General features: G+C 37.8%; 1 protein-coding gene and 1 long non-coding RNA gene across 2 annotated transcripts in view; one reads left to right on the top strand and one right to left on the bottom strand.

The window, feature by feature from the left end:
- The window catches only part of LOC130097588 (uncharacterized), a 151,954-nt gene that overhangs the window by 11,988 nt on the left and 112,149 nt on the right, over window positions 1-27,817 (top strand). The gene's annotated exons all lie outside the window — the stretch shown is intronic.
- The window catches only part of xkr6b (XK, Kell blood group complex subunit-related family, member 6b), an 83,381-nt gene continuing 61,491 nt past the window's right edge, over window positions 5,928-27,817 (bottom strand). Inside the window, exons 2-3 of the mRNA XM_056264489.1 lie at window positions 8,575-8,771; window positions 5,928-7,217 (exon numbers count right to left, since the gene is read on the bottom strand). Coding sequence (XP_056120464.1) covers window positions 6,244-7,217; window positions 8,575-8,771 — 1,171 coding nt within the window. The 3' untranslated portion in view covers window positions 5,928-6,243. The remainder of the gene's footprint in view (window positions 7,218-8,574; window positions 8,772-27,817) is intronic.

The following is a 27,817-nucleotide window of genomic DNA, read 5'->3' as shown; positions in this document are numbered from 1 at the left end:
TCTCATATATAGATCTACAGTAAGGCTCAACATATTCTTTTTCCCCCCAATATATTCCCTTTTCCACCTAAAAACTAAGGTTTACAAAAACAACCATAGCACCATGTTGTCAGTATTAGTAATATGTTTCCCAAAAACGAGGTCTAATGCATTACTAGACATCAGTTTTGTTCTCAAATAATGGCAATCAAACAAAACAATTTACTTTCATTTGTATTTGACAACATCAAATAAATATATTTTTTTCCCAACATAAGTAATGAGTACAGTCAGTTAAGAAAAAATAAATGTTACAGATAGTAGCAAATCATTTGCTTATAATGTTGTGCCTTATTTCTTTAATACCCCATGTGAGAAATACAATGACGATCTAACACAATCTGTTTGGCAGGTGATTTACCCGTCTCCAACAGCATGGATAACAACTCTAAAAATCAGCAGCAATTCATCTGACAACCATAATCAATCATAAGATTATTTTCCAACAAAATATACAGCCAGCTCTACAATAACAGAAGAAATACACATAGGTTTAGGACATAGAGATGACAGGAATATACAGCACGGCAATCACCTTATATGTTTAGCGATCCCTTTTTATCAGAAGTACTTTTAGGCCTGGATGAATGTCAAAATGATGCATTTTCACTTTTTTTTTTCACTTACGAGAAATCCTAGTGCAGATTTTAAACACCTAAACATTTTTTTAAAACAAGTATACATAAAAATGAACAATAATTTGGGGAAGAAGTAAAAAATTAAGATATTTTCTGCACCAATGCTTCTTTGTGCAGGTTGAAACATAATACATGGCACCATATTTCAAAGAGAGATGTTTGGCTGTAAACTGTGTTGAGGTGCTTGTTCTTCCAGAGAGGAAAGTGTCCGTGAGCTTAAAGAGGCAGGTCTATCGGACGGTGGCCTTGCTTAGTGAGCCACAACAGGGGTCCTGCAGTCCACATGTGTGGTAGCACCTTACGAATATGTTGATAAGCACCAGGTCAAGAAACAAAAATGCACCGTTTTGTGGTCGTTTTGTCATCAGAACATTTGGCTCTTTTTCAATACCAATCATTGCAGAACCACTGTACAGAACTGGATTTGATGACCATAGATGCTCTTTGAGAACCCTGGAGCAATGGGTGGGACGTTGCATTGAAGAAAACATGCAAGTGTGTTGGAGGGGTCACCATAGGATGCATTTTGTGGACATGCTAAAAATCCAAAGGATGTAGAAGCAGTCTGAAGATGGTTCACCAGCAGAGGCCTTTAAAAATGTGTCCAATGCCATCTCAGATTTAAGTTGAAATATTCGATCCAGTGAGCACCATATTTACGTACCCCACTTTTTCTATTCTTATTGGTCTACACACATTTTGTACTTTTTTTCTTCTTCTTTTTTTTTTTTTTTTTTTTTGCAGGCATAAATCCATTTGGCTAGACATTTTTGTTCACAAGACAAACGACAGAGAGAAAAGATTAACTTGTTGGCACTACAGCTCATTCGTTTTGCAAGACAGAGGAAGGCATAGACAGAAGTACATTAACAATCATTAAAGAAATTGCTAACTTCATCATAACTGTCATTTGGTACCCAAACAAACCTCATTCCTTTTTTCGCATCTGCTCATAAAACCCTTGTGAATGATTGAATGGAAATTGTCTGTCTCATTACAGTACTGAGTGAAATTTGAATGGAGATAGAGACACTGGCATTGTTGTTTGCTGCACTGGCTGCCATGGCTATACAGAAGCACCCAAAAAGACAAGGCACCACAAAGAATTCGATATTAGAGACTGGTCCCACTCACCCACCCCACACTAGACATGTACAAGTGGAGGCATGACTTTAACATCCACTTATCTGATGTGTAACTTCTTTGACTAGTAAGGCGGTAATCTAAAACGAACCAATTCGCGATTATACGTGTGCTGTACGGGGGTTGGATTGGTTTCAAATCCCTCCCTTTATGTCTGCTCAAACGTGGCAATGTTGGTCACTACACATCATGCTAATGCGCAAGTGGAATAATAGAAGGAAATATCACAGTGTAGTTGAAAATATCACCTGGTCTGTCTTACCTCAAGTGCGTTAGTAGAAACCGATTCTGTAATTGGACTATGAACGTATCATGGGATGCCAGGCAGCCGAGTCACACAACCGTAAAAACAAGTTAAAGTAGCCGTACACATCATAACATAACAGGGTTGGTGATATCCCAGCAAACAACAGTGCATCAATGTGCCAAGCACCTACAGGATTGGAATATCGGTGACTGTTACAGGCACTGTAAGGGAACAGGGAACAGAAACGCTTCGTATAGTTTCAACTAAAAACCTGATATCGCGAGGATTACTGAATTTTGATGTTTAGGAATTAGAATTCCTTGCATGAAATCGCCTGCCCATCCCTGATTCCCTTTAGCCAGGTTATAAATCTAAGTTGTTATCTTGAAAGCAATCTTTCCCTAATTTTTGCATTTGAGTAGGCCTATCCCAGATAGCCCTCGCATGAGAGGGGTGGAGGAGTCTGAGCAGCAACCAAGGATGGAGCTGAAGAGGTAAGACCTACAAACCAAAGTCACACACACACACATACACACGAATGCGCATTCTCACTGATAGCTATTGTCTATCCTCGTGTTCTTTTCCATCCCTGGCAAAAAAACAAATAAATAAATAAAAACCTCCACCTCGTCCGCTACAACCGATCTGAAGTCTGCTGGGAAAATTGCAGCAGGCACAAATGAGGTTTGCAGCAGCTCATGCGGTGAAACTTGGCATCCCATGTTAATGCCTGCACTTATCTTGCCTGGATGCTAAGTGTCGGAACAACAAAAATGACCTCAGCCCCCTCAGAGCAATTCATTCATTCTCAATTGAATCAATGAAATCTGGGGGAAAATTACCTCAGGATTGGAGGTAAACAAGTGGCTTTTTATAGAGGTAACCCTCAGTGTTGTTCTGATTGCACCGTATATAGGATAACCAGGGCCGCATTAAGAGCTCACTGGGCCCCGGGGCTATGAGTTACTGCAGGGCCCCCCACCACTACAGGTCACCAACTACATGAGCTAAATGTTCTATCATTATACGAGTCATTTTATCCATCTATGATATACTTCACAGTTCAGTTATATTACTTTTAAAACGATTTTTTATCATATCAAAATTTAATGGCACTAACATTTCAACTCAAGTGCGCTGTGCAAAACCGTCTCAAGTTCACCATCATTTAAAATAATTTGTATCCAAAGTCAAACCACAATGATTAAAAACGCGTTTAATTTATAAACTTACATCATGATGTCTCAGCAAAATTTACATATTTCTACCGGATATATTATCGCCAGCCCTTTAGGTGAATATAGAGTTTGATCAAACACAAAAAGCAATATCAAACATCCATCAAGTTAATAATCAAACTTACCGAAAATTTGTGGGGTCGACGATGACGCTGTGTTTTAAAAAATAGTCTAGACTCTAGATGAAGTGAAGGGTGGAGGCGATTTATTGGTTGATGCATGCGTAGCTATATTCTAATAAGGCGCAGGCACTCCAGGCAGCCATCTATAGGCCTATGTGCAGCAGCAGGTCGATCGTTCACAAGTTAAATATAGAATAAATGTATTATGTTAAATTAAAACGTGACGTTTCATTTCACCATGCCCTGTCCTGCTGACCACGGGGGTTTGATTGACAGGCGACATGGCCAATCAAAACGCCGAATACGCAATTTTGTCCGACAACAAAGCTGTCAGTAGATTAACGTCGGTGGACTTGAACTTGAAAACGGTATTGTTTAAATTATTTAAATTACAATATTTGAAAGCTGAGACTTTGTTTTATATCAACAGTAAGCTGCTCTGAACTCTCTCTCGTAGTCAATTGTGTAACGTTACGCGTTAGTCTTTGCCCCGCGATGTATTTTTTCACTGCGTTAGAACATGATGTGCGTGACTCGTGAGAGCCGCCTGGCTTGTCACACAGTAACTAAAAAAGGCGGGTCTTTGCGAACGGTCACTATAATATTAATGATAATGATTCCATGATAATGCATGGAATATTCGGCAAAGCGCTACTAAATAACAGGGCTAATTTGTGGGGGGCGTTGCGTGGTAAGGATTTGGCAATCAGATGGCTAGTATCTGCTCCACAGCCAATCAAGGGCCCCCTCCTTGTTCGGGCCCCGGGGCTTTAGCCCCGCCTAGCCCTATTGTTAATGCGGCCGTGAGGATAACGAAGAAAAAAAAAAGCATAAAAAATTGGACGTTTAATTTAATTATCTTGCACTTTAGAAAGCCTCATTCATTGGTTGGCACCTGGCAACCCAGTCAATCCTCAATATGTGCAACCTCGGCATGCATTCGATGGTGGCGTATAAACTTAACTCAGGCAAAAGCAACCTTTTTCTCCAATCATTTCATAGTACATCTTCAAAAATATTGCACACTTCAAATAAAGGATTTCTATTGAAAAAATGATTATAGTACATTTTGAATGCGAATGGTATACCATTTCCACATGTAAATGTGTCAAGGTTCTTGACCCTTTTCTGAGGAAAAAGTTTTAGTGGACAGACAAATGCAATGTTGTACAGGGAATGATGGAGGAGTACTAAAGGTTAGCATTAAGCACCACACACTGCAAACATTTCATTATAACACTGTAAGGTTACTATAGTAACCTGCAATTGTTACCTTAAATGTCAGTTTTTACATGATCTAACCCTCAGTTTTGTCACATTAATTGATATTTTTTCATTGCACAAAACCAATTCATTTACAGGTACATTGCATGTTAAACCACACTTTTTTAGTTACATTATATGACAAAACGTTTAACAGAGTCTTGTTATTTTGTCTTTATATCTGTGTATTTATGTATGGAAGGACTTATTTAAGGGAAAATGTCTATTTTTTTCTATCTTTCAACAAGTGCACTCTCATGTACTATTTATGGGTTTAAAAAAATATAACAGTGGGTTATGTAAAAAGAAAAAATGCAATCCATTCAAAAGTTTAGGGGTCGGTAAGATTCTCTTATATGCGCACCAAAGCTGGATTTATTTGATATGTAATACAAAAATACATATTCATTAAAACAGTAATATTGTGAAATGTTGAAAATATTGAAAATTGAAAATATCTGTTGTCTATTGTAATATATTTTTTCAGCATCATTACTCCAGTCTTCAGTGTCACATGATCCTTCAGAAACCATTCAAATATGCTGATTTGGTGCTTAAGAAACACGTATCATTATTATCAGTGTTGAAAACGGTTAGTTGTGCTGCTTAATATTTTTGTGTAAACCATGATACATATTTTGTGACAATTTAAACCTCTTTACATCTTACTGGCCCCAAACCTTTAAACGATAGTGTATATAAATACAAAGAAATATATCCCATTTATTCAATCTAGCTTTCATAAATTGCACTCACACGTAATATAGATGGGTTAAAAAATATAACAGTGGGCCATATGTAATGTATATATAATATAAAATAATAATTCATATATTCGACTTCATCAGATTTCAAAGTTGTATATCACATCACTAGTGAGTTTCAATAGGAAAAGACATGTTAAGATAAATACTAAGGCCCTTGAAGATCAAAATAGAAGTGGCAGTGCTATATGGTATGCCAACACCAAAATGTTTACATGACATCATTGTATTTTACTCGAAAAAGCGATTGTTCATTTTTTAAAGCAATTTGACAACAATTTCAAGTCTCTTCCCCCTTAATCACAAGAGAAATGAAATGGGGCATTGTGTGCTTTTTCTGACAATCAAATGTGCTTTATTAGTGTCTAGCTGATATTAACTTGTTTACCGTCTTTTAAGATCAGTTGTCATCACAACTGTTTGGAAAAAACGTAGGCACAAAATGGTAAAAGCCAAAATCAGAATGAGGATGCTAAAGACTATGTTCCTCCATCATTCCCATCATGCACATGTCAGAGGGGACAGGGCCACAAACACCATCAAACAAACACATTAGTCGAACATTCACACCATAGTAATCCCAACAAGGGAATGTTGTATTTCGGACTCTTTGTTCTGCATCTCTACACTGTGTTAGTCAAAATATATGTTGAATATTCTCTGTTTAGACTCTTTTAGACCTTAGATGCACTCTTATAGCTCAAGAGTACAACTAAATAAAAACTCTGAAGAAAAAAGCACCAAGGGAAGTGGAGAACCAGAGAGGGCATGAGAGTAGAGAAGAAGCCTTTATAGGGAGGACTCATACTGGAGCAGTTCGTAGAGGAGGGGTCCATCCCTGTACCTGATGCCCACTGCATTGGGGCTGATGTACTGGAGGATGTTTATGGTCCGCCGCAAACGTCGGTCCACAAAGTGAGCATCCCAAGCCGGATAGCGCTTCCTGGGCATGTCAATCTTGATTAGGGGCCCCTCGGGGTGAATGGGCCGGCCCGCCGCATCGGTGGGCTCTGTGGATCTCACCTGGAACACCGGCAGGCATGTGTCTGTGGCAGCCTCCTCCGGCTCGCTGTAGTCCCCTGAAGCCATAGCCCTGGTCGGGGTGGCTTGGGAGCCCCGAGGCCCCGGAGTGGGAGCCATTGGCTCGGCCTCTGGTGGTAACGGGAGACCCCAGAGCAGCTCAGCACAGCAGGAACTGGCCAGCACCCTCAGCCCGGGTCCCATGGGATGCAGGACCCCGTAATAGAAGACCATGCAGGCCACTCCAGAGGCAAAGCACAGGAAGACGCCGCAGAGGGCGGATGCAGCGTAGGAGTCGGTAGCAACAGGGTCTCTGTAGGTGTACCACAGAGCGGTAAGGATGGTATTTTCCACCAGCACCAGTGAATAATAAACCACCATGCGGTATCGGGTCCTTCCCTCCTTGACATTAAACCAGCAGAAGACGTAGACTACGCCGACCACCATGTTGAATAGCACCTCCTCCCACTTGGACATACAGAAGTCGGTGCCTCCGTGGATTACCCAGAAGGCCATGGCACACCAGTGAAGCACCACAAAAATGCCAAAGTATAGGTGGAAAACCGAGGCAAAAAGGGCAAAAGATAGCGCCCGAGATGAAATGGTGAACAAACGCCACAGAAGATGCACCAACGCTCCCCGGTAGCTCATGCTCTTTTGGTCATCGCGGGAATCACGCAGAAGCTTGTGGTATGAGGCCAGAACCCAGGAAAGCGAGAGAAGAGACGCGATCACTGACACACCTGGACAACAGAGAGAAATAAAAAATGTATTATTATTATTATTATTATAAGATATACAAAGTAGCATTGCTATACTATTGCTGTTGCTATCACTGCTTATTCATATTTGTAATTAGTATATGATTATATTTATAAAAATAATAGTATTAATCATTATTTAATAAACAAAAGAGAAATTAGAAACAATATAACAATCAAATAAATGCAGCCTTGGTGAGCATAAGAGACTTCTTTTAAAAACATTACCAACCCCAAACCTTTAAATGATAATGTGCATATGTATTTTTACATGATAAATAGAGAAACATCCAGAACCACAATAATACTGTATGAAAGCGTGCTCTGAATTCCAGTTTCCAAATTTCCCAAGTTACAAATAATCTACGTTAATCTGTCTGTTATTCTCGCATTCTGCAATCTTGGTAAATTGTGGGGGGAAAAGAACAAAATCAAACATAATGTATGTGGACTGTGATAAATGACTTTATCTGTATCCAGGAATGCTAATGAAAAGCACCCTAACACATACAGTACAACAGCATCAATCATTGTCTTATCATTTCTATAACACCTGCCTACCATTTATGGAGCTATATTCTCCAAAACATATCTCTTGCTTATATGTATCTTTTTTCTAAGATGTTTACCATTCATCCTGCTGAGCTCAGACTTCATGTTCATAAAATCATCTGCACTGCTGGCAGTGCTGTCACCTCACACATAATAAATGGTCTTACATCTCACATTATCAGCTGCATGGCAGGAAAAAAAAAACCTTGTTCCCCACAAACACAATTGATCATTTAAAAGGGCTAAGCCAGGGAGGGCTCAGATTGTTAGATTCGTCCACAAGTCAGCCTTTTTTTCCTGATGCACTGTATAGATTTGCCATGATTTGCTTGGTTTTCTGAAAGATTCAGGATGGTTGCTGGACTTGTTGATGTATTAATATAACACAAAGCTGTGAGATCCAGTAGATCATATTTTGTTGTCACAAACCTAACTGCGAATTTTGGCCATGCATCATGTTTTTACAGAGTCTTGAGTTGCACTCATAAAAAATTAAAGATGCATTTCCAGCAACATTTCTAATCAAGAAAAGTTGATTGAGCGTGCAATGCATGTGAAAAATGTCCAACACTACTGCAAAGCAAATTAAGTCAATTTGACACTCTCACTACTGAAATTATCAAATAAATATATCTACTGAAAAGTATATGTCATAATCTTCTTGTCAAGATTTAAAAATGATCCCAGTAAAATGTACACATGCAAAGAACATTCACTACTGATGTATAAAAGCAATACTGTACAAAATGTCAGCAGTCTCAGTACAGAGCCTTGAGGCACTCCTTACACTGCAGTGTTTCTGCCCGGTTCTTCTGGATCATGATGCAGAGCTGGAGAACTAGCTGTGGAGCGCTTTCCAGAAATGTCTCCAGTAGACGGAGCATGTTGACATCGGCATACTCGTACATCATGGCCCAGTAGAAGCGTCGCTGGTTCTCCTTTTGCCTGCGGCTCTGGATGCCGAGATACATTGTTCTGATGTACCTGCAGAGGAGCAGATGCAGAAACAAAGGAAAGCAGAGATAGTATGAAACTGGAATATACAGAGATGAAATTATATAGATTATATTTCAGATTTCAGAAAATGACAGTAAACGGAGAGGAGGGGAGGGGGAGGGGTGGACAGAGAAAAAGAAAACAAGGGATCAGTTGACCAGACTGATATCATGTACATTCTCTGTGCAATTATGACCTTGTGCAATATTCTTATTCTTCAAACCAGTGTTGTGTTGAGGAGGTACTAAAAGTAGTGTAGAAGCATCGAGCCATTAAAAGACCCACTCCGATGAAAATAATGTTTTTCTAGGAGTTAACATGTTCTTGTGGCATTTTTCTGACGTTAGAGGACATATCTTGAGAAAAATAAGCTCAAAATTGTATTTCTGAGTATTTCTACATTCAAATGGCTGTGAATCAGTAGCAGACGCTAAAATGCCGGCTAAAATAGACTGGAGTTGTGACGTAGGCTATTAACTCCACTGGGCGTCGATCGGTGATAACTTTGATTAACTTCGGATAATAATAATTAACGTGTATATAATACTGTTGCCCCACCGGTATTGGGGTGTAAGCTAGCGGGAGAGACAGAGCTCTCAGCAACGGGCAGGGGGAGGGTCGTCTCCGTGCCAAGCCAACGGCTTCGCCCACAACACAGAGGCGAATTGCTAATGAGCTACTGCCGCTCTGCTGAAGCGAAGTCCCAGAAAACGGCACAGGTTTTGTGATTTTGGCTAAAAATGCCATAAACATAATTTAAAGACCACTGGGAATGTTTAAAAATAGCTCAAAATATGATCGGAGTGCTTTGCTTTGACTTCTACCATTGGGGTAGCTATCAAGCAGTCCAGTAATTCATCTTTGAAAGCAGTGTATTTTCTTCTTTGCTTTGTACGGCATACACACACACCAGTACATTTACATTGTCGTTTTCAGCTAGTAGAGCAAAAATGGTAAAAAAAAAAAAAGAAAGAAAAAAAAGTAACTGGGAACATTGTGTCTAAAATGTAAGTTGTGACCTGTGGTCTTGTGAATATTAGGCTACTTATACAAACTAACTTAGATGCTGTCAATGACCAGAGATGGGCACAAATACATCAAAAAGTATTTAATTACAAATGACAAATACTTACTCAAATGTATTTAAATAAAATACAAAATACTGCTGTGAAAAAAGTATTTAATTAAAATACAAGTAATTTGTAATTTGAAAATACAAAATAGCCTACAAACAAAATTTACAGTCTTGTGTAGACTAGTGTAGATACATGTAAGATTATAGAATATCGGAATATCATCGTTTAGTGCAGAAGATGCACTTTTAACGTACATGTTGCCACATACTGTCATAATAAAAGATCATTACGCCTATAACACTTATTTGTATAATATTACACAAAAACTAGTTAACGCTGCTGTGAGGGTGTTTAGTTCCGCGGCTGTGACAAAGTTGACATATTTCTCTCTTCCGTCTGCCATTATCAATCTATTTTTTTTTTTAGTTGTGAAAACACTGTTGTGGTGTTTTTCTTTTACTATTTGAGCAAATGGGAACACAAAAAAAAAAGTATTTAATGTAGTCTCTTATTCACTGCTATAGAAGTTTACCCAACTATGATGCCTTCCACTTCTGAGAAACCCGGAAATGTGAACAGGGTCAATAGGATGCGTCACATCACGTGATTTTCTTGCCAAAAACTGTGAAAGGCAATTTGTTAGTCCTATTTGTATTTTATGTCTATGGTCCTAGGGATAGTTCACCGAAAAATGAAAATTAGCCCATGATTTACTTACCCTCAAGCCATCCTTGGTGTATATGACATTCTTCTTTCAGACGAATACAATCGGATAAATCAATCAACAAACTCAAGCTCCTCCCACATTTCTCTTTAAAAATGGTCGTTTTAGACTTCTAATTCGTGACTGGTGTTTTGTTTTGCTCCATCCTCTGCGCTTCCGCGTTCGTCATTACGTCATGCGTCGAGTCAAGTGTTACTCTTTCGCCATAAATCGATGCGTATGGACGTCTGCTGGAAGCTATTTTAGTCATATAGTTTTAAATGTTTATTTTTTTTTTTTTTTACACGAACGCATCGCTTCGCTTCAGAAGGCCTTTATTAACCTGCCAGAGCCGTATGGAGCACTTTTATGATGGATAGATGCACTTTTATGATGGATAGATGCACTTTTATGATGGATAGATGCGCTTTTATGATGGATAGATGTGCTTTGATGATGGATAGATGTGCTTTGATGGACCATTCACTGCCATTATAAAGCTTGGAAGAGCCAGGCCATTTTTTATATAACTCCGATTGTATTCGTCTGAAAGAAGAATGTCATATACACCTAGGATGACTTCAGGGTGAGTAAATCATGGGCTAATTTTCATTTTTGGGTACACTATCCCTTTAAGCCTGGTGATGAAAGTTAATATATGCGAAATAAAATGATATATTTAAATAAGTAGTTTAAATACAAATTACAGTCTCTCTACGTATTTAATTACAAATTACATTTAATTTATTTTTGTTATGGAAAATACAAATTACAAAATACTCAAGAGTAATTAAATACGTATTTCAAATACATGTAATTAAAATACTGCCCATCTCTGTCAATGACATTGCAACGTCCTTATGTGTTTATTCAATTATGTGTATGTAAAATACAGGACAAATGGCATTATTTCACATTTAGATATGGGACAAATTTATTATTCCACATAAATACTCCTTTTGCTCCCAAACAACTAATATTAAATAACATATTCATTAGGGCTTATTTTTCAGTCTTTCAAAAGACTATGATGATATGGTTCAGTTGAGAGTCAGGGGAAATCAGTAGTGTGCAAGAATTGGAAGCAGATAAATATTCCAGCAAACATCTTGCCTATCTTTTCTCATCCTGTGTTAAAAGACACCAGTGAGGACAGTGGCTGACGGGCGCCTGTCTAGGCAGGGATGGAGACAGGGTGTTCTGTGTCAGCGACTGCAGAGATTGATTATCTGTGATATTGAGCTTAGATGATCTTCTAGAGCTCAACACCATGTAGCCACACAATATTTAAACATTAGGAGGCACAATCGTGGGTCTCATTTCTTAACTGAAGCTCAATTATGATGTGTTTAATGAGAGAAGCTGAGATAAAGAACATAAAAATGGTGCTGAGAGGAGCAGATTACATACAGCCATAATAATAGGACTAAAAGGTGAGGTCAACAGGAGGTAAATGGGACTCACAGGTCCAGTATCTGAGAAAATGAAACCGCCTCCAAAAAGAGTGTAATGATACGACTACACCACTAGAGGGTACACATTACTTTTATGTAAAAACAGGCTTTGCCCAACATAATCTGTAAAAACAGCATGATTCTAGAATTCATAATTGTTATGAATTCTACACATAAAATGTCCCTATTACCTGAAATATTCAAAATAGCTTCCCTGACAAATCACACCTGCCTCTGTTATGGTTCTAGTCTATGTAAACAGCTACTAATAAATAAATAAATCATTTATATATTTATGTGTGTGCATTTTTGTATTAAATCATATAAATTCAATCAAAATGAGCAACTGTAACAACATTTACTTATGAGATGGGAAATAAAGAAACAAAATAAATGTCACAATTACAAGAAGTAAATTCGCAGTTGCAAGAAATAAAGACAATTATCTATTTATTTACAAAATTCAAAATCTAATCTAGACATCATATCTCATTATAAGCCAGTGGCGCACAGTGGTGTTCTGAAATATGGAGGCAATTATTATTATTATTTTGCTTTTTGCTTAAGTAGAATAATGTACCAGTTTCACTTAATCTTGATGCATTTTTATATTTACAATGTAATTATTGATCTATTTATTAAAACAAAGTATAGTTATCATCAAGTTTTCTCATCATTTTTACATTTATTCCAAAATAATAACTAAAAGAACGCAGTAACAAATATATTTTATTTGTTGTTAACTAATGTTGGACAGTGTCACTGTAGAAAAATATGCACTAATTCGTTTTTTTTTAAGGAGGCACTGCCTCACTTGTTGTGCGCATTTAGGAATCAGCCATGGGTCTAAATGTCAAGGATTCTTGTACACTTTGTTACACAGAAAACAGTGTAATACACAGTACATCAAAGGAACTGGTGGGAAACACACACATATTTATACACACACTTCAAAGGTAGTCACAGATGCCACCCCACCTCCTTGGCTCCAGTCCACAACAATGTTGACGAGCATAATCTCCTGCTATCTCAGCTCTACGTTTCTCTCATGTCTGCATTTGCCATTCTGTTCATACAATATGTTCTTCATGGTTTACTCATCCACGCCGTCTGTAAGTGCACCCCGCTCCCTCTTCTCCACTTCTCTCTGGACCACCAAGCTTTGAATGCCCTGTTCATTACACTGAAATCTATGAAATCTCATTTTTACTGCATCAGGTATGGATTCTGAATGTAAAAAACTTAGCAGCAGGTCATATTTCAGCATGAAAGGGGCAGCTGCTGCTTGAAGTTGCTGTGACTTCACTTCTCTGGCTGCCATAACCGGACCATCTGCTCTGAGCTACTTTTACACTGAGAGCGGCTCACCCACTCTGTTTACACACCTAGTGAACACCGCTACATCTGCTCTCGCATTTAATGTACACATTAAGTACAGAACCTCACTACAGCTGCTATACAGTCACACAATAAATCGACAGATGATGTCTGTTCCCGAAAACCTAAACTGGTTTGAAATGCTGTGTTTACCCTTCTGACAAAAATACTGTAGGCCTAGTTATTATGCCATGGTACATCGATGGTTTCAGGTAGTATTTGATTTATTGGAAGTCAATGTGAATTGCTGTTTGCAACACATTTTATTCAGTTGAATGCATTTCCGAGTAGACAGAATAGTCAACAAGAGAAGAGTTTAGATTTACATAGAGCTTAGGTTAGATAGAGCTTAAAGTTAGCTAAATAACAATACCTAAATAGCTATTTTGTGTCATGATCTGGCCTTCTTGTCCTTGATTTCCTCTAGTCTTGAGGCTGGATCATGACAGACCCGTGTTTTGTGTGCAAGCACATGGCTTTGTGTTCGGCCATGTGCTTGTGTTGTCTCGTTACATTACCCCGCCCCCTTGTTATCCTCGTCTTGTCATTATTGTCTAGTCAGCTTCACCTGTTCTTGTCATTAGTGTCTCCCTATATCATCCCCTTGTGTTTGCTGTCCTGTGTCGGTTCATTGTCATTCAATGTGTAACCTGCCTGTGTTTGTATCATTGCTGAGAAGTCCTTGTCAAGTAAGAGTTTTATGTCTGAAGAGTTGTATGTAGTATTTCCCAGTTCTTAGTCTAGTTATAGTCTTGCTTAGTGATGGCGAGATGAAGCTTCATAAAGTATTGAAGCGTTTCATCCAATTGGTTCACTCATGTGCCGAAGCTTCATGGTGCTTCATTTGCTCTATTGTGCCATCAAGTGGACCATAAATGTAAAACGTGCAGTGTGATTATAATGACACTATGGCTTTGGTGTCTGAAGCATTGAATGAAGAAAAAGAAGCTTGAATAGATCGCTAACAAACTCGCAAAGTCCCAAGTCCACAAAATGTGAGGGGGAATCCATTGCATTTTGCTGGCCCTTATATTTCAAATAGACCGCCAAACCGCGAACCACTTCCTGAAGCAGTCACGTGGCACACGCGGCTCGCGAGGCTTCAAACGTCACCACATACGTCACCGACACAAGCCTCGATACGCGCTTCACAGAAATCATCCCGGATCTTCGAAGCCTCGATACGGGAGGACACATCACTAGTCTTGCTTGTGAGAAAACCTTCCTTACCTCTGTTTTACCCCCTCGTGGGTTTTGTTTTCCCTGTTTTCTGTTATAAATAAACCTTGTGTGTTTGCATATTGTCTGCAATTGGGTTCATCCTTCCACCACATGACATTTTGCTTTTGATGAACAAAGTTTGGCTAATGGATAAACATTATTTAATAGCCCATAGCTATGGTCAACAATATAAACTGGATTGCTAATTGGCTATTAGTGAACATTATAAACTAGCCACAATAGCTATTTGGCTAATTGTAAACATTACAAAGTAGGCTAAGCTATTAATGAACAATATAAATGATCCATTATAGCTATTTGGCTGTTGGTGAACATTTTAAACTAGCTAAAATAGCTATTAGGGCAATTGTAATCTACAAAGTAGCCTGAATACTAGCCTGATCTATTAAAGAAGATTATAGCCACAATAGCTAATGGTCAAAAATACGAAGTAGCCTAAATAGCAGTTGGTGAACATTTACAGCCACAATAGATATTTGGCTGTTGGTAAACATTATGAACTTGCCCATGTGTGATGTCTGTGGAAAAGGAAGGTTCTTTCAGAGAAAAAAATATTAGTTATTACATTCTGATGAAAGACTGTGAAGACAAAACATTTTTCTTTACAAAAAAACCCGTCAATTTCGACTATATATATATATATATATATATATATATATATATATATATATATATAATAAAGTCGTACTGTGAACATTTAATCAAAAATGATTAATGAAAATGAAATTTATTCTGATGAAAGAATACATTTTTTTTCTTTGACTTCAACATCCTGTGGAGACTGTCCATCAAGCTTTCCCCAATAGAAATTGTTTTATGAGGACTGCATACTGTATCTAAAGTTTCTTGCACATTTGCAGGTCTTTCAGAAAAGGGCAGCTTGTCTCAATGACTCTTGGAAACCACATGCTTTTTTTTAAGTGAGTGTGCCTTTAGAATCATTCACTAGAATGTGCTTTGGATGGAGCGTTATCTCTTTCTGCCGCTCACTGCTCTCATTAAGCTAATTACAATTATAATCATCTTTGCATTCGTTGCAAAGCTTAATGGCTTTAACAAGAGCCGGTAATTATGTAAAAGTAGGAGGAACTTTTGGTGGCAAACATCACTAACAACAGCAACAAAAATACATTATTGTGCACACCGGCAAAGCACATCATGTTTCTTTGTGAGAGTTAATTCTCCACAACAGCCTGGACTATAACACATCTCTGCATACAATGTTACAGAAGCATATTATTCACTCTATTTTATTTAATGTTATCTGATGATCTTATTCTTATGTCTCTAAAGCCCCTTAAAGCTATATGCCCAAACATCAGTGTTTGTGTAACAAACTGACATTATGATGAAAATGAAGACCCAAGTACATTTTTATTATGGGAAAGTAGCAAACAAAAACCATAATAAAGCAGGACTTGACCAGATAGATGAGGCTTGAGAAAGGCCTCTAAACATAAACCAGACATGTACAAGACTCTCAAAACCCAGTCAGAAAGAACCAAAATGACATTTAATACACAAAAACAAAGGTAACATGCGAGGGCTATATGTGCATACGTAGGGGTCAAAAATCCTGTATAACAAGACTAAATGAATAGTAACCAATGACTAAACAAGACTAATAAACAACAACCAATGACTACACATGACTAACCAACAATAACCAAGGACTACACAAATGTATCCTTGCAACTAACACCACACAATGAGTAAACAAAACTAACCAACAACAACGAGTAAGTAACAAGACTAATAAAAAGCACAATGATTATACAAGATTATACAAGACTAGTCTTAGTTAACCAACAACAATCTATGACTAAACAAGACTGACCAACAACAACCAATGAGTAAATAAGACTAATCAACAACAATCTGACTAAACAAGACTGACCAACAACAACCAAAGATACAAGAATAATCAACAACAATCCATTACTAAAAAAAAGCCTGACCAACAACAACAAAAACCAATGAGTAAATATAACTAACCAACAACAACAAAAGAGTAAATAAGACTAACCAACAACAATCTGACTAAACGAGACTGACCACGACCAACCAATGAGTAAATAAAGCTAAACAACAACAACAACCAACGAGTAAATACTACTAATCAACAACAATCTGACTAAACAAGACTGACCAATGAGAACCAATGAGTAAATAAAACTAATCAACAACAACCCATTACTAAAACAGCCTGACCACCAACAACAACCAATGAGTAAATAAAACTAAACAACAACAACAACCAACAAGTAATAAGACTAATCGACAATAATCTGACTAAACAAGACTAACCTACAACATCCAAAGTCTATACAAGACTAATCAACAACAATCTATGACAAAAAAAAAAGACTGGCCAACAACAACCATTGAGAAAACAAGTCTAACCAACAACAACCAGTTATTTTTGTCTGAAGATGAGGATCCAATGAAAAACACAATGAACTTACAAGACAGTGAAATAGCAAAATAAAAAAAGATAAACCTACAAATAACTACATTAAGAAATAAATGTAATATAATATAAACTAGATGTTAAGAAATGAAACTGTCACTTTAAATGCATCGTGCATGGAGCCCATTTACCACTTCACTGCATGAATCAGATTTCTGAGGACAAGTGACAAAAACAGCACATGCATCTGAGTAATGCAACGTGAACTGGAGTTTCATCAGAGTTTCACCTGTCACAATGCCAACAGAATGAACGAGGTAACTTGCCAGGTTTTTCCTCAACAAGGAGAGGACCTCAAACCGTGCAGCTATAGTGTTTCAGCTCCATTTCACCGCTCAATCTTATAGTCAGCTGACTGAAGGTGACACAAAATGTTCCAGGGAAGGAGCCTGTCCGCAGGAAAGAAAAATCACAAATGAGATCTCAATTGTTTCTGCAGTTTATAGATAACATTGAGAGCAAATGGATACTTGTCTCCTGATTCTCCTGATAAAAAGACCTACTAATTCCACTTTAAAGTCAATGTCTCAAATCATGCTCATATTTGTCTAGAAACCAGAATATATGACATAATATGATGATAAATAAAAAATAAAAAGCGTTTGTATTTTTGAAAATGTTTTTTTATTTTTTGTGTGTTTCATGTGGGTTTAAAAAAAAAGTTGAATAACTCTGAAATTGTCATTTGTGTAACCATCAAGCAAAATAATATATTGAACATTTTCCTTACAACTTATGAATGTACACATCTTAATTATTTAAAGGTTTTTAAAGTTTATAAATATCATGAATTATTCATTTATAATTATGTGGCGTAAAGGTGTATTGGTCATTGTAGGTATAATAGCATTTTTAACAATGCATTGTCACATCATTGATCCACAAAGGTCAGCAATCACATCAGATTTCAATTAAAAATAGGAATTTGCTAAAGGCAGAGCTGACACATAAAAGAAACACAAGTCCGTTAAGTCTCCTATGAAAAAGCAACCTCTGAGCTATAAAACTTCCCTCTGGGGGTGAAGAAATGTGAGATGGTGTGTCAAAGCTGGGAAGGTCAGCTCCGATTTTCCATCAGAGGCTTGTCTGATTCAAGTGGGGCTCAAAGCATTCGTCCTTAACATACATAATTCATCTCGTCTTATTGTATGAAATGTATCCCACTCATGGAAGACAGGGCTGTTTTTCTCAAGCAGGAACATGGCTAAACTGCAACTCAGGAATAAACGTAAATGTTGACAGTTTTAGCCAGAATGTGCATAAGATCCATTATTCAGACCTTTGACTTCTGAGCTTTGACAGGTGTCGGTTGCTCCGCACAGGGCAGGAGGAGAGAGGGAGAGGAGGAGAGAGAAAAGACAAGTGAAGGGGCAGGGTGAGAGGAGATGTGAATTGGGTGAGGGGAGGGAGGCTATATGGATCAATAGCTTAGGCTTTTCAAGAGCTGCATCATAACCAGAGCTAACATCTGGCATTCACTGACATTTTCTGTTAGTCAGGTAAATGTCAGGGGGTGCTAACAAACAAACCCACCAGTATGCTCTTTGCCCCACACACTCACATGCTCCTCAAATGTTGGAGCAGTGTGACCCAGAACCAGCCCACTCGACTGCGCTCCACATCCTGATTCCTGATTCCTAACTCCAACCCACATAGCAAATGTTTTCTGGCCCAGCTCCGGGCCACACAATCACTTTTCCCTCGGCCCAAGTACCGCAAAGAATGACGGTACTGAAGTGGCCCAGAACTGGATTAAAGACAAGGGTCACACATGGGCCATAACCGGCCCGAATCTCAGCCAGTTAATCACCCTTAACTGGCCCTGAAGTGGCCCAGAACTGGATTAAAGACATGGGTCACACATGGGCCATAACCGGCCCGAATCTCAGCCAGTTAATCACCCTTAACTGGCCCTGAAGTGGCCCAGAACTGGATTAAAGACAAGGGTCACACATGGGCCATAACTGGCCCGAATCTCAGCCAGTTAACCCTTAACTGGCCCTGAAGTGCCCCAGAACTGGATTAAGGACAAGAGTCACACATGGGCCATAACTGGCCCTGAATAGGACCAAAACAGGTTTTATTATTGGTACCAAGTCTCAGCCATAAGTTAACCTTATCAACACCAGAAACCCCAAAACTGAGCCATAACCCAGCCTAATCTTACCAAACCATATGAACAAATAAGTCACAGGAAAATTCAATTCTGAAAATTGCTTTATTTAACAATAATGTACACGCCAAAAATACATTTTTAAATTACATCTAGAATTGTGTAACCGTGTGAAGGCTATTTTAGTACATTCAAAGCATAACATCTTATTAGCACCTCAAAAAAGTGCATTTAATTTCAAAATGTTCTTGTCTGTCTTTAACCGTTACTTATTGTAGTAATGCACAAGCCAAAACATTTAATAATAATGAAAATTCAAATCTAGAATTGTGTAACTGTGTGAAGGCTATTTTTTTTTTTTGTACATTCAAAGCGCAACATCCTATTACCTCAAAGTGCATTTAATTTCAAAATGTTCTGGTCTGTCTTAAAGGAACACTCCACCGTTTTTTCATATTAAACTATGTTATTCCCTTAACTAAGACGAGTTGATACCTCTCTCGTCTCAGTGCGTGCACTATATCGCTCTGGCGCGCGGCAACACTTTGATAGCACTTAGCTTAGCCCAGTTCATTCATTAGGATCCAAACAGAGATGAAGTTAGAAGCGACCAAACACCTCCACGTTTTCCCTATTTAAATACAGTTACACGACCAAGTATGGTGAAACAAAATAAAACATGGCACTTTTCTAAGCGGGTAAAATGGATAATAATGTATGGCGGAATAGCACTTGAACTCGGCGCAGTAATATAACTATATCATCGGGAGAGGATTATGAGTGATGATATTACTGCACCGAGTTGAAGTGCTATCAAGTGCTATTCTGCCATACATTATAGTTATCCATTATATGTTATAAGGCAATAACATAGTTTAATGGTCTGTTTAATAAAAAAAAAAAAAAAAGTTTAATATGAAAAAAACGGTGGAGTGTTCCTTTAAACAGTAGCTTACTTATTGTAGTAATATTGTAGTAATACAGCTAGAGTTGTGTGAACACTATTTTAGTTGCCTGAACAGCCAAGTATACAACATTTTCCAATTCTAACTAAATTAATCTATGAATGAATCTAGCACTGAAATGTAACCATATTATAATGTAATTTTACTCTCAACAAACATAGAGCAAATTAAAACAATTACTTAAAACAAATTTACACATCAGAATTTTTGTATGTGTGAGGGAGAAAAAAAATAGTTCTCAGGAAGTGAAGTACATCTCTGCAGCCCCTCTTTTCTCCTCAAGCGCTCTCTCCTTCCTCCATCTCTATCAGGAGCAAGCTGAAGCCATCTTGTATAGTTGCTTCTATCTCCTGATCGGGAGCATGTTGTGTCAGACGATTTTTTTCTCACAGCAGCTAAAAGACAAAATATTAAATTAATACAAAATTAATAAATACATATACAAACATTAATCCACCTGTAGGTAACAAAATAAAATAAGGTTGCTTTGGTTACATTTTATACAGGAAATGGTTGCTTATAATGTGGCACTATTGAATGACTGTCAAAATACTGTTGTCAAACTCACAACAGTATGACAACAGTATTTTGACAAACAAAACCTTTTTAGCAAACAAAAACCTTAAAAATGTTTAGATATGAAAACTGTGGTGTAAACACATGCTTATCTGTGAATTAACTTTTAATTTATTAACTGTTAAAATAAAACGGCAATTATCCACTAAAGGAATAGTTCAACCAAAAATTTTAATTCTGTCAACATTTCCTCACCTCCACTTGTACGATGCCTGTATGAGTTTCTTCCTTCTGTTGAACACAGCAGAAAAAAAATAAAAAAATGTTTAATCAGTAGAGAACCACTTTCCAATTTAATGTTACATTCCAGTTACCTGTCTGGTCACCAACATTCCTCAAAATGTGTTCTTTGTGTTCATCAAAAGAAACCATAAGAGAAAATGATGAGTAAATTTTCAGTTTTGTTTGAACTTCCTTTAAAAAACAAGAACAGACATAACGTTACACACACACACATAAAATAGCAGACATATCCTGATTATCAAAGTCACAGATTAGATTTAGATATAATTAAATCTGATTATACAGCCATTGAATCACTTTGAGCTTTAAAAGTCAATTACTGTTGTTTGTTGCTGATTTCGCTGTGATTTTTCCTATCATTTTAACAGCATTAACTTACATTACATCCCGCAGGCCGGTTTATCGCACCGGTCGCGTCAGTCTGTACTCGCATTCTCAAGGGGCAGTGGATCCGCTACCATATAAGCAAAAGTTCACTTCAATAAAGAACAAAGTGACATCCGAGTTTGAATTCTGGTATTTAAAAAAAGCACAAAGAAAGAGAGCGACGAACTTCACTTACCTGAACAGCAGTTGTCTGACAGTGACAGACTTCTTCTGTTCTTCACCCTTCAGCGGGAGAAATTTCAAACGACGCATACATCACGTGAACCTCATTAACCAACCAGAAAAGCTGCTGTTACCGTGGAGATCGCGCCAAAATAAGCATTTTTTAAATGATATTTTTTTTCAAACGTTTTTTAATAAACTGATATATATATATATATATATATATATATATATATATATATATATATATATATATATATATATATATAGTTCGTTTTTAACATGTATATATATATATATATATATAGTACGTTTTTAACATGATTTTGTGGTGCTTAAACTAAAAAGTATGGAAAATGTTGACTATTTTGTATGTGAATTATTTTTTCTTTAAACTATAATTTATTTATTAAAAAAAAAAAAAATCAATTATCATGTTAGGAAAATGTATATTTTGTTCAGGTCAAATGGATTTGGGAATTGTTTAATGATTATTGAATTTTGTGAACATTGCTGAAAACTAATAGGCCTAGCAGCCCTAAATACTTATAACTGTCCAGTACACAAAGGCCCATAATCGCTACACTGATCTGGGCCATAATCGCTAAACTGATCTGGGCCACACACCTCCCATCCACAATCGGCCCAAATGTTGTCTGCCGTCATGCATGCAGTGCCATCATTGCCACGCATGGCCCAGAGTTGGCTGACATGATCTGGGCCACACACCTCCCATCCACAATCGGCCCAAATGTTGTTTGCCGTCATGCATGCAGTGCCATCATTGCCACGCATGGCCCAGAGTTGGCTGACATGATGCATGCCAGTGCCGGCAACACGCCAGCAGTGCCATTTTTAGGCCACATTTGGGCCAAGTCTGTTTGCTATGTGGGAATGGGCGGAGCAAATGAAGAGTTCAGTGGCAGCCATGTAAGAAAAAAAGTGTGACCCTGTATTAAAATACTGCTAATGACCCCATGGAAATCAAAATGAGCTTTGAGTGTAGTGTACTGAAGTTCAAAGTTAATACAAAATTAAGATTTTTGAGGATCAAAAAGAACAAAAATGTATTATTGAGTGCGTGCTAACATGACAATTCATAATGTTTTGTCAGATTGGTGGCGAATTCATATGAATGCCTTCAATCTAATTTGTACATTATTCTTTGAACATGAGACGCAATGTACAGTCTAAATATCTATGCGATGGACACTTTACTGTCCCATAAGGCCACGGGAGAGAGAGAATTGATGAATGGCAGTAAGGTGACGTAACTGACGCTGGTAGGTCACATGACTGACAACATGGCGGATGTATACTTTCGAAATTCATTCATACTACATAATCATAATATACAGAACATTCATTTTTTAATGGTCCTAAGTAAATTCAAATTCAAATGTAGTACCTACTAAGACAGTATGCTATTTCGGACACACCGAATGGCTTGCCCATTAGAAACTGCAACCTAACACATAAAAAGCCATGACAAAAATAATAAGAATATGCTAGTATGTGCTTTCGAATTCAGCTATAGTTCAAGTCAAACTGTAAGAACAACAGTCTTCAAACTTCCTCTTCATAGTAAGCATCCAAAATGACAATATAAAAAAACAATTCGCTCCCATTGCCAGATGTGACAACAACAACAAAAATTCACCCTGAATATACTCCCAAATTTGATGAATTCATCTTTTAGCAGATACACGTTTAAAATGTATATTCTTTCTCTTCTGGGAGAATGAACCAACTTTATGCAAGTCTTAATATCTTTTGCACTCATACAACTATTGTCCAATAAAATGCTCTCAAGAATGAGAACATTACCTAATAGCATCTACTCCTGACTAGCACAGCTGTGATGTAAACACAGGAGTGTGTGTGTGTATATGTGTGTTTATATATATATATACACTCACCGGCCACTTTATTAGGTACCCCATGCTAGTAACGGGTTGGACCCCCTTTTGCCTTCAGAACTGCCTCAATTATTTGTGGCATAGATTCAACAAGGTGCTGGAAGCATTCCTCAGGGAGTTTGGTCCATATTGACATGATGGCATCACACAGTTGCCGCAGATTTGTTGGCTGCACATCCATGATGCGAATCTCCCATTCCACCACATCCCAAAGATGCTCTATTGGGTTGAGATCTGGTGACTGTGGAGGCCATTTTAGTACAGTGAACTCATTGTCATGTTCAAGAAACCAATTTGAAATGATTAGAGCTTTGTGACATGGTGGAAGTAGCCATCAGAGGATGGGTACATGGTGGCCATAAAGGGATGGACATGGTCAGAAACAATGCTCAGGTAGGCCGTGGCATTTAAACGATGCCCAATTGGCACTAAGGGGCCTAAAGTGTGCCAGGAAAACATCCCCCACACCATTACACCACCACCACCAGCCTGCACAGTGGTAACAAGGCATGATGGTTCCATGTTCTCATTCTGTTTACGCCAAATTCTGACTCTAACATCTGAATGTCTCAACAGAAATCGAGACTCATCAGACCAGGCAACATTTTTCCAGTCTTCAACTGTTCAATTTTGGTGAGCTCTTGCAAATTGTAGCCTCTTTTTCCTATTTGTAGTGGAGATGAGTGGTACCCGGTGGAGTCTTCTGCTGTTGTAGCCCATCCGCCTCAAGGTTGTGCGTGTTGTGGCTTCACAAATGCTTTGCTGCATACCTCGGTTGTAACGAGTGGTTATTTCAGTCACTGTTGCCCTTCTATCAGCTCGAACCAGTCTGGCCATTCTCCTCTGACCTCTGGCATCAACAAGGCATTTCCGCCCACAGAACTGCCGCTCACTGGATGTTTTTTCTTTTTCGGACCATTCTCTGTAAACCCTAGAGATGGTTGTGCGTGAAAATCCCAGTAGATTAGCAGTTTCTGAAATACTCAGACCAGCCCTTCTGGCACCAACAATCATGCCACGTTCAAAGTCACTCAAATCACCTTTCTTCCCCATACTGATGCTCGGTTTGAACTGCAGGAGATTGTCTTGACCATGTCTACATGCCTAAATGCACTGAGTTGCCGCCATGTGATTGGCTGCTTAGAAATTAAGTGTTAACGAGCAGTTGGACAGGTGTACCTAATAAAGTGGCCGGTGAGTGTATATATATATATATATAAAGGTCCTTTTGATGTGTCCCACCCCAGATTCCCGTTTCAATAAGAAATACTTCAACTCTGCACTTTTCAAGTGATTTATTTGAGTGTTTACGTAAACCTTTGCTTTACTTTCACTCACACAGATATCCTCTTCAATCATAGTCTTTCCCTTTTACACAATTTCACCATATGCTGCATTTGAAGCCCTTCACGCTGAGACCTTTTAGACCTGTTATCTGAAACCTGGCTCCCCTTGAATTATTCGGCCTGAGATCATTGAGCTTGCTCACGCCTCGTTAGTTAGCCTGCACTTGGCCTCCACTGTTCCAGGTCACGTCCAAGCCATCTGTGCGTCTGTCCAGCACCAAAGATACAGACCATTTCCTGCTGCACACGCATTGGATTTTATTTATCCTATATTGTCACAGTTGTATAGCAGGCTTTATTCAGAAACAAACTCAAATCTTTAAATCACACTCAAGAACAGGAATACCAGGAACAGAACAACCAACCTAAAATGACGTAGAAATGACAAAGAAAAGAACTTGCAGGGCTTAAAGGAGAACTCCGGCGCAAAATGAACCTTTGGTCTAACACATTGGTACCGAGTCAACTGTTCTCTGGGATTTGTTTTCATGATAATCGAATGTAAAGAGTTTAACCCTCTGATGGTCTTCGGGGTCTATTGGACCCCAAATGACTTTTGCTCAAATTAAAAAAAAAAATTCTCTTTGTCCAAATGGTTTGAAACTTTCTACGGCTCTCAACACTTTCTAGATCTACAAAAAAATAAATATTTAATAATGACATCTGTTTTTATGTTGGCGTGACAAAAATAGTCACACTCGTGGTCTTCGGGGTCTATTGGACCCCGCAATCAAAATAGACAAAATAACATCATCAAAATCAGAAACAACGTAGAACACATAGACAGAAATGACAGAAATAAAGTGGCACACTTCCAACAATGCAAAAAACATCCACAATCCAAAATTATCATGCTCACCACAGGCGCACGCACAAACACACACAAACACACACATAAAGAGGAATACATTTATACAGGAATACATACAGACTATAAAAACTGTTCTCTTATCATTTGTAAAATAAAATAATCTAAAATGCAGAACCACCAGAAAAATAAATTGGTAACACTTAGAGGCATTGAAAATGTGCGCACACACACACACACACACACACACACACACACACACACACGCGCAGATACACAAACACACAAACACACACACACAGGAATACATTTGTAAGGCTTTAAAAAGTCTTATAATTTGTCAAATAAAATCATACAAAATGAAGAACCACCACAAAAATAAATTGGTGACACTGTACACATAAAAATAAAAATAAAATGTACACACACACACAACAACAACAACAACAACAGTGAAGTGTCAAACCTGCTCCAACCCTGTCTGCAGAAGTCATGCGGTATAGTGTTTTTTCAGTACAAAAAATGCTACATTTTGACAAAAATTATTTTATTTTTGTTATAATTGTGATTTTATAATATTTAGATATGAATCCAACTGAATCCAACTTTAGAAACTATATATTTCAGTAATTCAAATAGCAAATAGCATATAATGGAGCTCTATAGCCATCTAGTGGTTAAAGTGATTTATTACAAATTTTAACCTGTATTTTCCAAAAATTGGGCAAAAATCTTACATTAAACCTTGTAAAATTATCCATGGTATCCCCAGGAATGAAAGTTAGAAATCTGGGTCTTTTATAAAGTTTATTTAACATAAAATGCTGTTTTTTTGTAAAAATCCTATTTAATTAAATATTTATTTATTTATTTATTTATAGAAAAAAAAAAAATCATAAATTCTCCAAAAACTGCACAAATGTTGAGTAAAAACATTAATAAACAGAGTAAAATTATATTTGTAAAAAATATATATATATATATATATTGTTCGGTTACAAAATTAAATGTTGTTGTCTGGGGTCCAATAGACCCCGAAGACCACGAGTGTGACTTTTTTTTGAAGACCATCAGAGGGTTAATCTCTAAAAACGGTTTAGTTTATAACGCTAGTATATAGGCCATAGAATAAGTAAAAAGAAATCGCTAGTTAATACCACTAACAAGGCATAAAAATAGCCCCACATTAACACGGTAGCATTATGAGGGTCCCTACATGCAAACCGAAGCATTGAGAACTTTGTAAGTGTACAGACAGTTTAATAAGAAAATACTTTATAAAGACAATACACTTCGCGTAAACAGGCAGGAGCCATCTTTGGAAAACAATCTCGACCAATCAAACCACGAACGCAGTGCATTTCAACGAGCATTTCCTTTAAATAGACAGCAACGGAGGAGCTAATTAACAAGACACACCTGAACAGAACTAACAATCAATTAGAAACCATAGTGATAAACAGGGAGAGAACTGAACCAAATTACAGACTGAAAACCAACCTAGAAACAGACATCATTAGGTGGCGCTTTTAAAGGAGAACTCCGGCGCAAAATGAACCTTTGGTCTAATTACACATTGTTACCTAGTCAACCGTTATCTGAGATTTGTTTTCATGATTATCGAATGTAAATAGTTGTATCTCTAAAAACAGTTTAGCCTATAAAGCTAGTATAACGCTAGTATATTGGGCATAGTGTAATGACAAATAAAAATCGCTTGTTAATACCACTAACAAGGCTGAAAATAAACCCACACTAACACGGTAGCATAATGAGGGTCCCTACCTTCAAACCGAAGCATTGAGAACTTTGTCAGTGTCCAGACAGTTTAATAAGAAGATATTTTAAACATACAGTCAACTTCGCGTATACAGGCAGAAGCCATATTTGAAATACAGTCTTTACCAGTCGATCTACGAACGCCGATCCAAGTGCGCTGGTGAGAATGTGAACGAGCTATAAGTTGTGATAAGGTGAGCGCGAACAGCAGGCTTGGATCGGCGTTCGTAGATCGACTGGTAAAGACTGTATTTCAAATATGGCTTCTGCCTGTATACGCGAAGTTGACTGTATGTTTAAAATATCTTCTTATTAAACTGTCTGGACACTGACAAAGTTCTCAATGCTTCGGTTTGAAGGTAGGGACCCTCATTATGCTACCGTGTTAGTGTGGGTCTATTTTCAGCCTTGTTA

The sequence above is a fragment of the Rhinichthys klamathensis genome, unplaced genomic scaffold (assembly GCF_029890125.1).
Source record: "Rhinichthys klamathensis goyatoka isolate OS25496 unplaced genomic scaffold, OSU_Roscu_1.1 h1tg000221l_1, whole genome shotgun sequence".
In the NCBI taxonomy this organism is placed as follows: domain Eukaryota; kingdom Metazoa; phylum Chordata; class Actinopteri; order Cypriniformes; family Leuciscidae; genus Rhinichthys; species Rhinichthys klamathensis.
This window is presented reverse-complemented; position numbering and strand designations above follow the sequence as displayed.